The 11516-nt window shown below is 40.9% G+C and overlaps 1 protein-coding gene across 2 annotated transcripts; it reads left to right on the top strand.

Moving 5' to 3' along the window:
- Positions 1-634: 634 nt before the first annotated feature.
- LOC130124158 (nucleolar protein 9) lies at positions 635-10765 on the top strand. 2 transcript variants are annotated; one of them, XM_056293603.1, is made up of 12 exons: positions 635-690; positions 1047-1338; positions 2278-2514; positions 4860-5066; positions 5164-5271; positions 5686-5827; positions 6931-7123; positions 7232-7372; positions 8711-8830; positions 9080-9292; positions 10295-10400; positions 10524-10765. In XM_056293603.1, exons 2-12 carry the CDS (start codon positions 1119-1121, stop codon positions 10676-10678), a joined length of 1842 nt encoding a protein of 613 aa, XP_056149578.1. In that variant the 5' UTR covers positions 635-690; positions 1047-1118; the 3' UTR covers positions 10679-10765. The 2 variants fall into 2 exon arrangements, with proteins under 2 accessions (XP_056149578.1, XP_056149577.1); XM_056293602.1 differs by having other exon boundaries at positions 686-710.
- Positions 10766-11516: the final 751 nt, after the last annotated feature.

Below are 11516 nucleotides of genomic sequence, written 5' to 3' on the forward strand. Positions count from 1 at the left end.
GCAGACACGGCCAATGTGTTTGTAGGAACGCCCGACCAAGCCGGAGGTAACAGGGGGATGTCCCTGGATCTTTAAAAGTAAAGGAGCCACTATTTTATTTTCTCTGTTGTTCCAAAGCACTGCGTTTTTAGTCTATCTTTTTCTATGTTGTTTTGATTTGTCAGCTTCTTTCTGATGTGAAGCACCTTGAGCTGCACCTGATGTGTGAAAGTGTCTAAAATGTATTTATTGTTGTTGTTGTTGTTGTTCACTACGGTTCCTGGCAGGGGTCAACGATTCCCAAGGTATTAAAATATGTCCCTTAGGTTTTTATCATCACACTCTAATTAATAGCAACCAACATAAATGAACGAACCGTTCCCTCAGATTGATAACCCGTGCCATGAAATTAGTAATTAGCGCCCTTGGTTTGGCAGGTGGCGATGCTAGTAACATTATCTTGCCTAAATAAGCAGGTTTTAAGAGGAAGATGCAGAAGCCAGGAAGAAATGGAAACGGATGATCCGCTGTGGCGACCCCCAACGGGAGCAGCCGAAAGTAGTGGTAGATATTTCGGGGACCTATGCCTCGAAGATTTAAGAATAAGACTATTGAGATGAGACCGAGAAGAGTTCGCTCTCACAGAGAGTTGAGACGCCTCCGAAATGACGTCATCACTACGCGTCAACTTTTCAACACGCTGCACTACAGGTTGAGTTTTCAATTTACACGTGAGTGACTTCGGCTAGCTTTTTAAACAATATATTTTAATTTACATTACGTTACGACAACATCAAAAGGGCCGTTATTTGTTGGTATACAGTTTTAGTGGCAATGATAGTCATAGAATATCGAAATTCTACCTCGTGTTACATTATAATGAATGTTAAATTATAATGCATGCTATAGTAACGAGATATGGCTGATACCTGACCACGTAACCCTGCTTCTTCCGGTACTTGGCGATTATAAAGGGAAATGGAAGCACGTATTGGGTTTTAAACAATCTATTTTATTGTCAGTTTTGTCCGTTAATCTGCCCTGTCATGTCCCTTTTACTCTTTCAGACAGAAGATAACATAATTTGAAAGGCAACGACGTCTCGTTAGTAAATTAACTATCTTCCCACGGTGTGCGGAATGATTGAGAAGGAGAAGATGCAGCCACAGAAGGTGAGAGGAAAGAAGAGGAAGCATCCCGGTGGAGGAGAAGGAGAAAGGAAAAGGAGAGGAGATGAAGAAGGAGGAAAGGGAACTCAGGGGAAAGGTGCCAAGAAGCGCCTTGATGCCGTGAGTGTTGGCTATTTCCGCAGAGTTGGTGAAAGACTTAAGGAAGGCTTTGAAGAGGATGAAGAGAGAGGTGAGAAGGTCATTTTTCTTCATTGTATACTCCTAGATCACACATCATCTGTTAGGCTTGAGGTTGTATGACAATAATGAACTGACATTAGCTTTGTTTAGCCTGCCGACTTAATGAATTCCCAACATGCATGTTTTTAGTATCACAGGACAGATTGGCTTGAAAACATAGGAGTGTGTCATGATGAACAAATTCAATCTCACTCTTACCTGTTTCACTATGGTCATTATGAGCAACTTCACATGGCTTTCATATGTCTCAGATATTCAAACAGAAAATGAGATACCAGAGTTCACAACTATTATATTACAAAGAATACATATAGAGCTAGTGTTGAGGAAACCACTTAGACCTTAGGAGGAAGGTCAAGACTATACAGTTAGAAGAAAAGAAAAGAAAGAGATAATACTTCATTATCCAGCCACAGCTGGAAAGTTTTCGTGGTCTCTCCTCAGACATGTGAAATAAAGCATCAGAAGGACATACATCAGACAAAATACAACACATACAATACAAAAACAGTACAATCATATACAAGCCACACAAGGTCAAGTGTCATCTTGGGTCAAGATGAACAACAGACTTCAGTTTCTTACAACACCTGTAATCACCAAGAATATATGGATAGATCTTATGGAATGGAGCAATAAGAGGTGTTTGGACTGTGTTAAATGAGCAAGGTTTCTGTATTATTACACTGTGATGCTCATAGCTTGTCCTGCTCCCTCATAGTGGTTAAATGTGATTTTTTTGGGGGGGGGGGGTTACCCATCTAAATCCACTTTCATCATGTCTCATTTAGTCACTGACTTAGGGGTCATGTGTCAGTAACCAAAATAGACATCCTCTTTTTTTTTTGTAATTAAATACAAATGCCTCACCGATAATCACGTATGCTTTGTTATCTCTAACCGTGACTGTCTTGAATATCTCCCGTAGTGATGTTTGTGGAGAATGTACTCACAGAGGTGAGAGGTCAGGCGACGCTGGTGGCTTCTGACACGACAGGAAGTGTCACTCTCCAACACCTGCTGCCATTGGCTAGCCTTGACCAGGTGGGGGAAATTCTGGCTGAACTAGTTGGAGAATCTGGGTCTGAGTTTAAGACTGTATCATGTAACCAGTGCGGTGGTCACGTTGTGGAAAGTGCACTCAGACAAATGTCCAGGTGGACAGGTAGGCTTAAGTCCTTTATTTGTGTCTTAATTTCTTTATCCTTTTATGCAAAATGACAACAATTTTCACTGATAAGAGTTTTGATATAATTCTCTAGTATCTATATGAATATAGGAAGTGATAGATGTGTGGTTAAAGATCAAGAGCTAAAATCAAACTCATACATTCAAAATAATATGGTCTTAAACCCTACTCGAAAAGGATTAGTTTCTCAAATGATGTCAGAGATATGATTACTAACATAGGATGTCTGTTTTTTAATGTGCCCATTCGGGTGGAATGGCGATAGTTTCTCCCCAGTTAGTGAGGTTGGAGTGATGAGTCCCTGAAGAGAAATGCATTGAGTAGCGGACAAGAATGGCAATGGGATATTTTCTTGTTTTAGATATGATATGGTATTTTATGTGTATGAAATTATTCACCCAATGTAGATCAGACAATGCCGCAAATTTGGTTTATAATAAACCCACAGCAATAATCAAGCCTTGCAATTTAATATGTGTGAGATTCATTTGTTAAATAAGTTTAATTTATGATATGAGAAATTAAGGTGAGGATCCACTTGCCTGAAGTTGTCAATACAGTGGTCCATGTGAACAGCATGTGGGATTGAGCGCTCTTCTCCATCCATTCATTCATTCATTTATTTATGTCTGATGATGATATCAGCAGATTGATCCAATCACCCAAGCCTAACTATTAGGCTTGGATGATTGGACGAATATATCGGTAATTGGCGGTGGGGTTTTTTTTTCTCGCAATTTTTGTCCTTTTATTTTACTAATTTCATGGCCTGCCTCCTCAGGAATTAAACTCTGTAAATAATTAAGCTGTAAAGCACAATTCAAAGCGTGCATAAATAGAAACCGGCAATTGGAGTTGGGCTACATGCACATTCAGGTTGCACTGATTTCCGACGACACCTCTTACAAAACTGGGCAGTGACTAAATGACAATTAAGCCGTCTTTAGTGGTTGCTGTCTGATCAATTGGTGCTGAAAAGCAACGTCAATTCATAAATCATATTTGAGAACTAGATCAAAAACTGTATGTGCAGTTGTGCTCCCTGATCATTTAATAGCGTAGTTATGTTATCCCCACCTGTTTGTTCATTTGGAGGCTGCAAGTGGAGGCATCCCTCTCTGACGCAGTCCCTCTTTGTTTCCATCCATCCGTTATCCAAACCACTTATCCTGCTGTCAGGATAAGTGGTTGTGCTCCAGCACACCCCGGGATGCTGGAGCCTATCCCAGCAGTCACTGGGCAGCAGGCAGGGAGACACCCTGGACAGGCCGCAGGGCCATCACAAGACTTTTGTTTTATTTTTTCAAATCGTGTTGAAAAGTGATTGTTTGTCTTTACATCTTATTGCTTAGCAAAAGATCTCAAGGTGATTTATTTTGTTTAATTGGAGAAGAGTAGCCTATAGGCTGTAATGTTTCAGTAAAATCAGGTTTTCACATTAATGCTCGTGCAAATTGGTAGTGTTTGAATCTTTTGCTGGCACTACTCATTTGCAAAGACGGCAAATAACTTCATTTAGGTCCTTCAGCTTGCTGGCTGCGTCTGGTTTAAAACCAAAATAATCCCAAATAGTGGATTTTGTATTCTTTTTTGCAAGCTCTTCCGTGAATATATTCACTGAAAATGGGGGGGGGGGATATTGTTGGGCTGATGGTGGCCGGTAGGAAAATCTTTACATATCGCACAACGCTAATAACTGTAAGGTTTTTTGAAGTTGGTGAAAGACGAACGGAATCAATCATATTATTCAGCAGATCGTCGTAGCAGTTTTAGTATTCACGCAGTAGATAAATATTAAAAAGAACAGGGCCTATATGTCATTCGATAGCAGTCAAAACAAATTTTTGAAAAGAAATGTTTTTTATAACACATAGGGTTTAGTCTGGACAGCATTAGATTTCTCAAAGTACCCCTGAATTTGATAAAAAACAGTATGTACTTCCATCTATCCATTATCCAAGCCGCTTATCCCAATCGGAGTCGCAGGATGCTGGAGCATATCCCAGCGGTCATTGGGCGGCAGGCAGGGAGACACCCTGGACAGGCCACCAGGCCATCACAGGGCTGACACATTCACACCTAGGGACAATTTAGGTACTTTTACACTGCTATTTTCAGAGTTTGTGTGAAAAACACACAAATGGCTGATCACTTGGTGTATTTGTGATGCACAAAATAACCTGATCTTCCTTGAAGAAACCAATCCCGTCTGAATAGGGCTGTAAAGTGGTTCTGGGGAGAAAAAAAACTCCTTTCATTCACCTCAGTATGATTATTTGAATCATACATTTGCTGATGCGTGTCTCTCGGGCACATTTCAGAATCATCCGGGCAGGAGCCATCTGCCACCACGGAGGAAGAAGAGGATAGTTGTAGCGCTCTGGAGACACAAGTGTTGGCCTTAACCCAGGTGGTGCGAGACAACAGCGCAGAGTTCATCAAACACAAACACGGCTCACATGTGGTCCGCACGCTTCTGCATGTTCTGGCCGGCTGTCTGGGACCGCCCCGCACAGAATCACGCCACGGTAGAGTCAAAACAGAAATAAAACATTAAAAAACAGGGGCGTATTCAAATTCAGTTTTGTTTACTTTTATTTTTCCTTGAAACTTTTTTTTTTCTAGACACCAAACACCAAAATATTTCCCCTCAACAGACGGACTTTGAGGCTCCCACGTCGTTTTGGTATGAGCTAAGAAACCTAACCGAGTCACTAATGGCTGATGTCAACCGTGAGTCATCCTCTGTCATACTTTGCTATTTGAACTTTGTGAATTTGCCATTTGAACATATTTGCCATTTTAACTTCGTGAAATTTTTTTTTGGTTTGTTCTAATAAATTGGCCTGGTGAAAACAGTTTCATCAAAGGGACCAAATTCACACTTTACACCTCAATGTAGGAGGCAGCTTAGATAAACCCAAAAGGTTAACCCTTACCATTTCTCTCACGACATGAGACGGCACAACACAACATTTATTTAACTGATACTTGGTCCAGTCTGAAGGTATAATGTGCCAGTGGATTGTGTATATTTTGTTATGCTGCAAGAGAATGGCATTTATTTTTCTGCATGTTTTATAATAAATTTGCAATTAAATTATTTTTTTTAATTTATGTTCTTTTTCTGCCTCTCTATTTTACCAGTAACTGTGACTGATGCAGTTGCTAGTGCTGTGTTCCAGACTATGTTGACTGTTTGTCACAGAAAGAGACCGAAGCTTTGCAAAAAGCTAATTAAAGGCATTATGGGATACCTGACAACCCGCAGCGCTGCTCCCGGAGTAAGGTAAAAACAAACAGTTTCCTTTCTGTACAGTTATCCTGTGCAAATACTTATGGACCAGTTCACTGAATGGATTATTAGAAGATTAACACAAGAAAACATTTATGGGGCATCCGGGTGGCGTGGCGGTTTATTCCGTTGCCTGCCAACATTGGGATTGCCGGTTCCAATCCCCGTGTTACCGCTGGCTTAGTCAAGCATCCCTACAGACACAATTGGCCGTGTCTGCGGGTGGGAAGCCGGATGCGGGTATATGTCCTGGTTGCTGCACTAGCGCCTCCTCTGGTCGGTCGGGGTTCCTGTCTGGGGGGGAGGGGGAACTAGGGGGAATAGCGTGATCCTGCCATGCGCTACGTCCCCCTGGTGAAACTCCTCACTGTCAGGTGGAAAGAAGCAGCTGGTGACTCCACATGTATCGGAGGAGGCATGTGGTAGTCTGCAGCCCTCCCCGGATCAGCAGAGGGGGTGGAGCAGCAACCGGGACGGCTTGAAAGAGTGGGGTAATTGACCGGATACAATTGGGGAGAAAAAGGGGGGGAAATTAAAAAAAAAAAAACCTTCGTTGATAGGGCTGATCAGTATATCATTTCTGTCGATCTAAATTTACATTTCAGTTTCCACACTGCAGTTATCACGTGCAGTCGTCGCATTGCAAAAAGGATGCAGTTTAAGGCAAATTGGGCCCATCAATCATGTAACACTAAAATGCTTATTGCTTGATAGAAAACAGAATCTAGCAAGGTTAAAACCTTGCTAGATTTTGGCAGCTCTTGAAGAAAAATATTCTAGCGCATCTGAAAAATAATATAGTTTAGTCCGATTTAATAACTTCTTCGACAACTGCTTCATTTCCCTTCTACAATCACTCTCATCATCACTAGTGTGATAAATTCTTTTCAAATCAAGATTTGAAATTTAAAAGCTGCACATATTTGGTAAACGATGTAACTCCTTTTTATCCTTTTTTAATATTGCAGTAAATATTGCAAAAAAAAATAAAATTGCAGTGTTGATTCCCCCCCCCCCCCCCCCCAACGTCGTTCAGCCCTATTTGTGATACACAAATCCTATACATTTATGTTTTTTCCCTTTTAAAACCATTTTAGTCCACTTCTGGTCTTTCTGAAGGACCAGGCTTCAAGTCGCCTCATTGAGACTGTCATCCAGTTGTCCCATAAGGCCCTTCTGTGTGACATCTACAAGAACCATCTAAAGGGTCAACTCGTCAACTTAGCCCTCCATCCAATTGCCAACTTCCCCATACAGAGGCTAACAGCAGCCTCGGCTAATTACAAAATGGTAGGTTCATAATATTGGCTTGTCAAACAGCATGTTTTAATGCAATGTATGGTAGCATTCACACCATGTTTTGCTCTTTCTGCCTCTTTCCTACTCTGTTTCAACTAGTTCCTGAAGTTGTTTGATGAGCTAATCCAAGGTATGGAGGCCATCTTGGCAGCTGGTCATATGGGTGTGATAGTCCAATTGGCAGAGAGCTGTGCTGAAAGTGGAGAGAAACAGGGGGAGATGATGCAGTGCCTTCTCCAAGTAAGCACAGGGAATGTTCAGTAGAATGAACCATCATTCAAATTAACTTTGAGATGTGCTGTTGAAAAACTGAAGGGCCCTAGTGGTCACTAATAAAGCTACAATCCTGAGGAAAGTAGTTTCTCAATTACCAACATCCTACATTGATACTGACACTTGCGTTTTGAATTGTTGCTGAACAATTTCTCCCGACAGTAAGTCCTAACCCACAGTACCCATTAAAATGTGCAAGCACAAGTGTAATGCATTTGGCACAGCAGTCAGATACACTAGTTTCTCAATGATGAGGTTTATATATGGTTTGAACCCGAGTGTTGCCTCTGGCTTGGGCGGAAAGTTGGTAATTGGTAATATTTCCTGGTGGGGAGCCGGGAGACATAATGTATCCTACCGTTGCAGTTAGTAACTCTTACTGGTGGTATGGTGTCTGTATAGCCGCAGGTGGATCTGAGGGAATAATGCAAACTACAGCATGCATTACTTTCTCGCAGAGAAAAACCTGTAGCCAGCGACTTCATGTGTATCAGAGGATTTACATGGTGGTCTACACCCTCCTTGACCACCATATGGATTGTTTTAGTGGTGGGACCTTAGAGAAACAGGAAGTGGACATGCCAAACAGAGAAAAAAGGGATGGGAAAATTTGTGCAAGCGCAAAGCATTCATGGTTTGAATAGTCATTGATTTGAATAGTAATTGATTAGCCATTGTTTTAAAAACACATTTGTTTGCAAAAACTCTTCAGGATTACAGCTTAAACTGGTAATTTCAATCTTTTTCATATAACCATTTTTGTTACTATCACTGACTAGTAAAGACTAATAATTCAGCTCATTCTCAATTCATGGAAAGCCTTTGCTTTGGAAAGCATTTGCATTTAAAAAAAAACTTTGTCAGTTTAATCCTGCCCACATAAAAAACTCAAACTGCACATATGAACCATGATAGGAATTTATGTTTTACTTCTAGTGGACCAGAGAGAAGCTCTCCTTTAGCCAACAAAGGTAGTAGATAATACAAGATAGTAACAGACACTTATTTAAGTAGCAAGCATTGAATGGTCCATCAGAGAGGATAAGGCAGAACTTCCTCTCTAGGGGACAAACCAGAGAGACGCATCAAAGATGGTCAACTCGTGAAAGATGGTATTCTAATGGACAGTAGACATCTTTGAGATTGACACTTTAAATCTGAAGTTAATTGTTTAACCACAGCTTTGAATGTTTTGATCAATTGCTGCTAGAAGTTATTGGAAACTGATAATTCAGTTTATGGTTTTGTTTTGTGGTAATGCCAGACATACCTTATTAGCTGCACATTAACATCCATCTCTCTCAGGCTTTCCACTGTGCCGAGCCTGGCACCAGACACGTCAGCTGTCTCCTTCTCTTTATGTCCTTGCTTACCTACGACGTGTACTACCAGTCAGATACAGCCGAGGACAGCATTCAGACAGAGGTAAATGGTGGAGGGCTTAGACATAACCCTTACTTATAACGTATGGTTCTAATGTGTAGTTAATGTATAGTTATAATGTATAGTTCATAAATAATAATAAATTAAACTTATATAGCGCTTTTTTAATACTCAAAGTCGCTTAATAGTTAATATATAATTATAGAAATAATGTATGGTGCGCCAATTACCCCACTTACATATATATGACTCCATAGTTTGCAGCTCTCTCCGTTTCTCTGTCAATGGTAGGTTCCACTAAAGTCCATCTGCTATCACGGTTCACGTCTGGTTCAGGCTCTGGCCAAGTTCAAGGAGCGCTCCCTCCTCTTGAACAGCCTGCGCTCCCTGACGCCAGCCGACCTCCTAACGCTGGCCACCGACCCATCGGGCAGCCACGTCCTTCAGGCTCTTATCACCACATCCAGCGACAAGGGCAGGGGCAAGATCCTTAAGAGGCTTGAAGTATGTGCACAAATGTGTTTTCAGCAGCCATTACACTGATGAAGTCATGTTAAGATGTTAATGAGAAAGACAGATTACTTAAGCAGTTTGTTCCCATTAACCTCAGACTAATATGCATTTTTCAGTACAAGCTATAATTCAGGTACTAACCTAACTAATGGTAGTAATCAATGCAATAGATTTAGTACTAGAAATAGGAATCGGTAGTGTAAAAGTGGTTTCATTGCATCCGCACTGTCCATTTAACACTCTGAACTGTGTCCATTCAAATACCGTATTTCCCGGACTATTAAGTCACTGTTTTGTTTTATTTTTTACTCGTCTGGCTGGTCCTGCGACCTATATTCCAAAAAGCGACTTATACAATGTAATTTTGTCGAACGAATACGCTGCATTTCAACTAAGGCCACTAGATGGCACTGTTTAATCTTGTGACTCAATTGAAAATACTACTTATACCGACTTATACCGAGGCGACTGATATATGTTTTTTTCCTGCAACAACGCATTTTTTTGGGGTTTTTTTTTTTTTTTTGAGTCCGACTTATACTCTGGTGCGACTTGTAGTTCGATAAATATGGTAGTCATGGTATTTTAGGACAGGCATCCTAGCTCCAGTCCGAATTTATGGGAGGGGAGTTGGATAAAAAGCGATGCAATACTCTATAATAGCATAGGAATCTAACTAATCAATGTAGTGGAACACAAGAGTATATATATATATATATATATATATATATATATATATACCTGCTGTATATATATAGTGCATCCCCATGACCCTGACAGCAGGATAAGCTGTTTGGATAGTGGATGGATGGACTTCTGTAGTTATTACTGTCTATGAAATTTTCTAACCATTACGCAGTTGATATTCTCATCAATCAAAGTATGGAAACAAGTGGAAAAGTTAACATTACAATCAAATGTGCTATTCTTAGTAAAGATTTGTGTTGTAACTGTATTATGGCTTGTCGCCCGTCTTAATGTCTGTCCTCTCAGGGCCAATATGTACAGATGGCCTGCTCCAGGTTGGGCAGCCGGGTGTTGGAGGCTGTATGGAAAACCGTCTCTGTCAGTCAGAGGCAAACCATAGCACTGGAACTAGGTAACTCAGTCCCCATTGCTTTGTTTTTTTTTTATTATTATTTTTAACTGGACTATTTTGTAGAGATTACTTCTAGTGTTCTTAAATGTTCACAACCTCTTTCTCGTTCTTTCTGCCTCTCAGTACCGAGTGAAACCCAGCTGAGAGCCGATCAGTATGCACGTCACGTATGGGCCAAGTTCGCCCTGTCCCACTTCATCAACAGACGATCCCAGTGGCAGGAAATACAGACCGGCCATGCCAAGAAAAGGAAGCTTTTCAGTGATATTCTCGAGTAACAAGCAAAGATTTATACACTTTTTTTTAAATCATCTTCCAATGTGACCCCCCCCCTATTAAATAATTATGAGCCAATAAAAAAACAAAATGGAGTTGGTGTTTCTTTTGTGGATCTTCATGACTGCTTAATGACTTTTCACACTCAGTCTGAATCAGAGCAAGGCTTTATTGGCCAAGTAATGTTTTATACTTACAAGGAATTTGTCTTCGGTTGTCAGAACTCACAAAGTGCTGGCCATTAACAACTAGGTGGTTGAGAGAGTGCATCATTTCAGATTCCTTGGTACTAAAGTCTCCTCCTTGAAATGGGAAGACAACTTTGCCACCAACCAGAAGAAAGCTCACCAAAGATTATTCTCAGCTTAAGAAATTTGGGGTGTCCAGGGCTGCAATGTCACAGTTCTGCAGAGCTGAAATAGAAAGTGTACTCACCTTCTCAGTAACTATGATATGGCAATTCTGCAGCCCACGACTGAGTCGTGCACACAGCTTCCAAAATAATTGGCTGTGAACTCCCCGCCATTTTAAAGGACTTTGCACACTTGGCCAGCTGCCTATTCAATCATCTCCCTTTGGGTAAATGACTGCAGTATCAAGACCAGAACATCATGTTTCCACAATATCACTTCACTTATTGAATAGGTATAGATTCCATAAGCACATGCACTTTAATTTGTCACTATAGGGGCATGCGCCATATGGTTGCATTAATTGAAAAAAAAAATGTTTTTTTCTTTTTGCCCCTTTTTCTCCCTAATTGTATCCGGCCAATTACCCTATTTTCCAAGCCATCCTGGTTGCTACTCCACCACCTCTGCCGATCCGGGGAGGGCTGCA

This window comes from Lampris incognitus, chromosome 14 (assembly GCF_029633865.1).
Source record: "Lampris incognitus isolate fLamInc1 chromosome 14, fLamInc1.hap2, whole genome shotgun sequence".
NCBI classification, from domain to species: Eukaryota; Metazoa; Chordata; class Actinopteri; order Lampriformes; family Lampridae; genus Lampris; species Lampris incognitus.

Excerpts from the sequence above, each read along its gene's own strand:
- LOC130124158 (XM_056293603.1), top strand. The coding sequence starts at position 1,119 with ATGATTGAGAAGGAGAAGATGCAGCCACAGAAGGTGAGAGGAAAGAAG. Across the intron at positions 1,339-2,277 it reads TGAAGAGGATGAAGAGAGAG|TGATGTTTGTGGAGAATGTA; the intron begins GTGAGAAGGTCA and ends TATCTCCCGTAG. Across the intron at positions 2,515-4,859 it reads ACAAATGTCCAGGTGGACAG|AATCATCCGGGCAGGAGCCA; the intron begins GTAGGCTTAAGT and ends GGCACATTTCAG.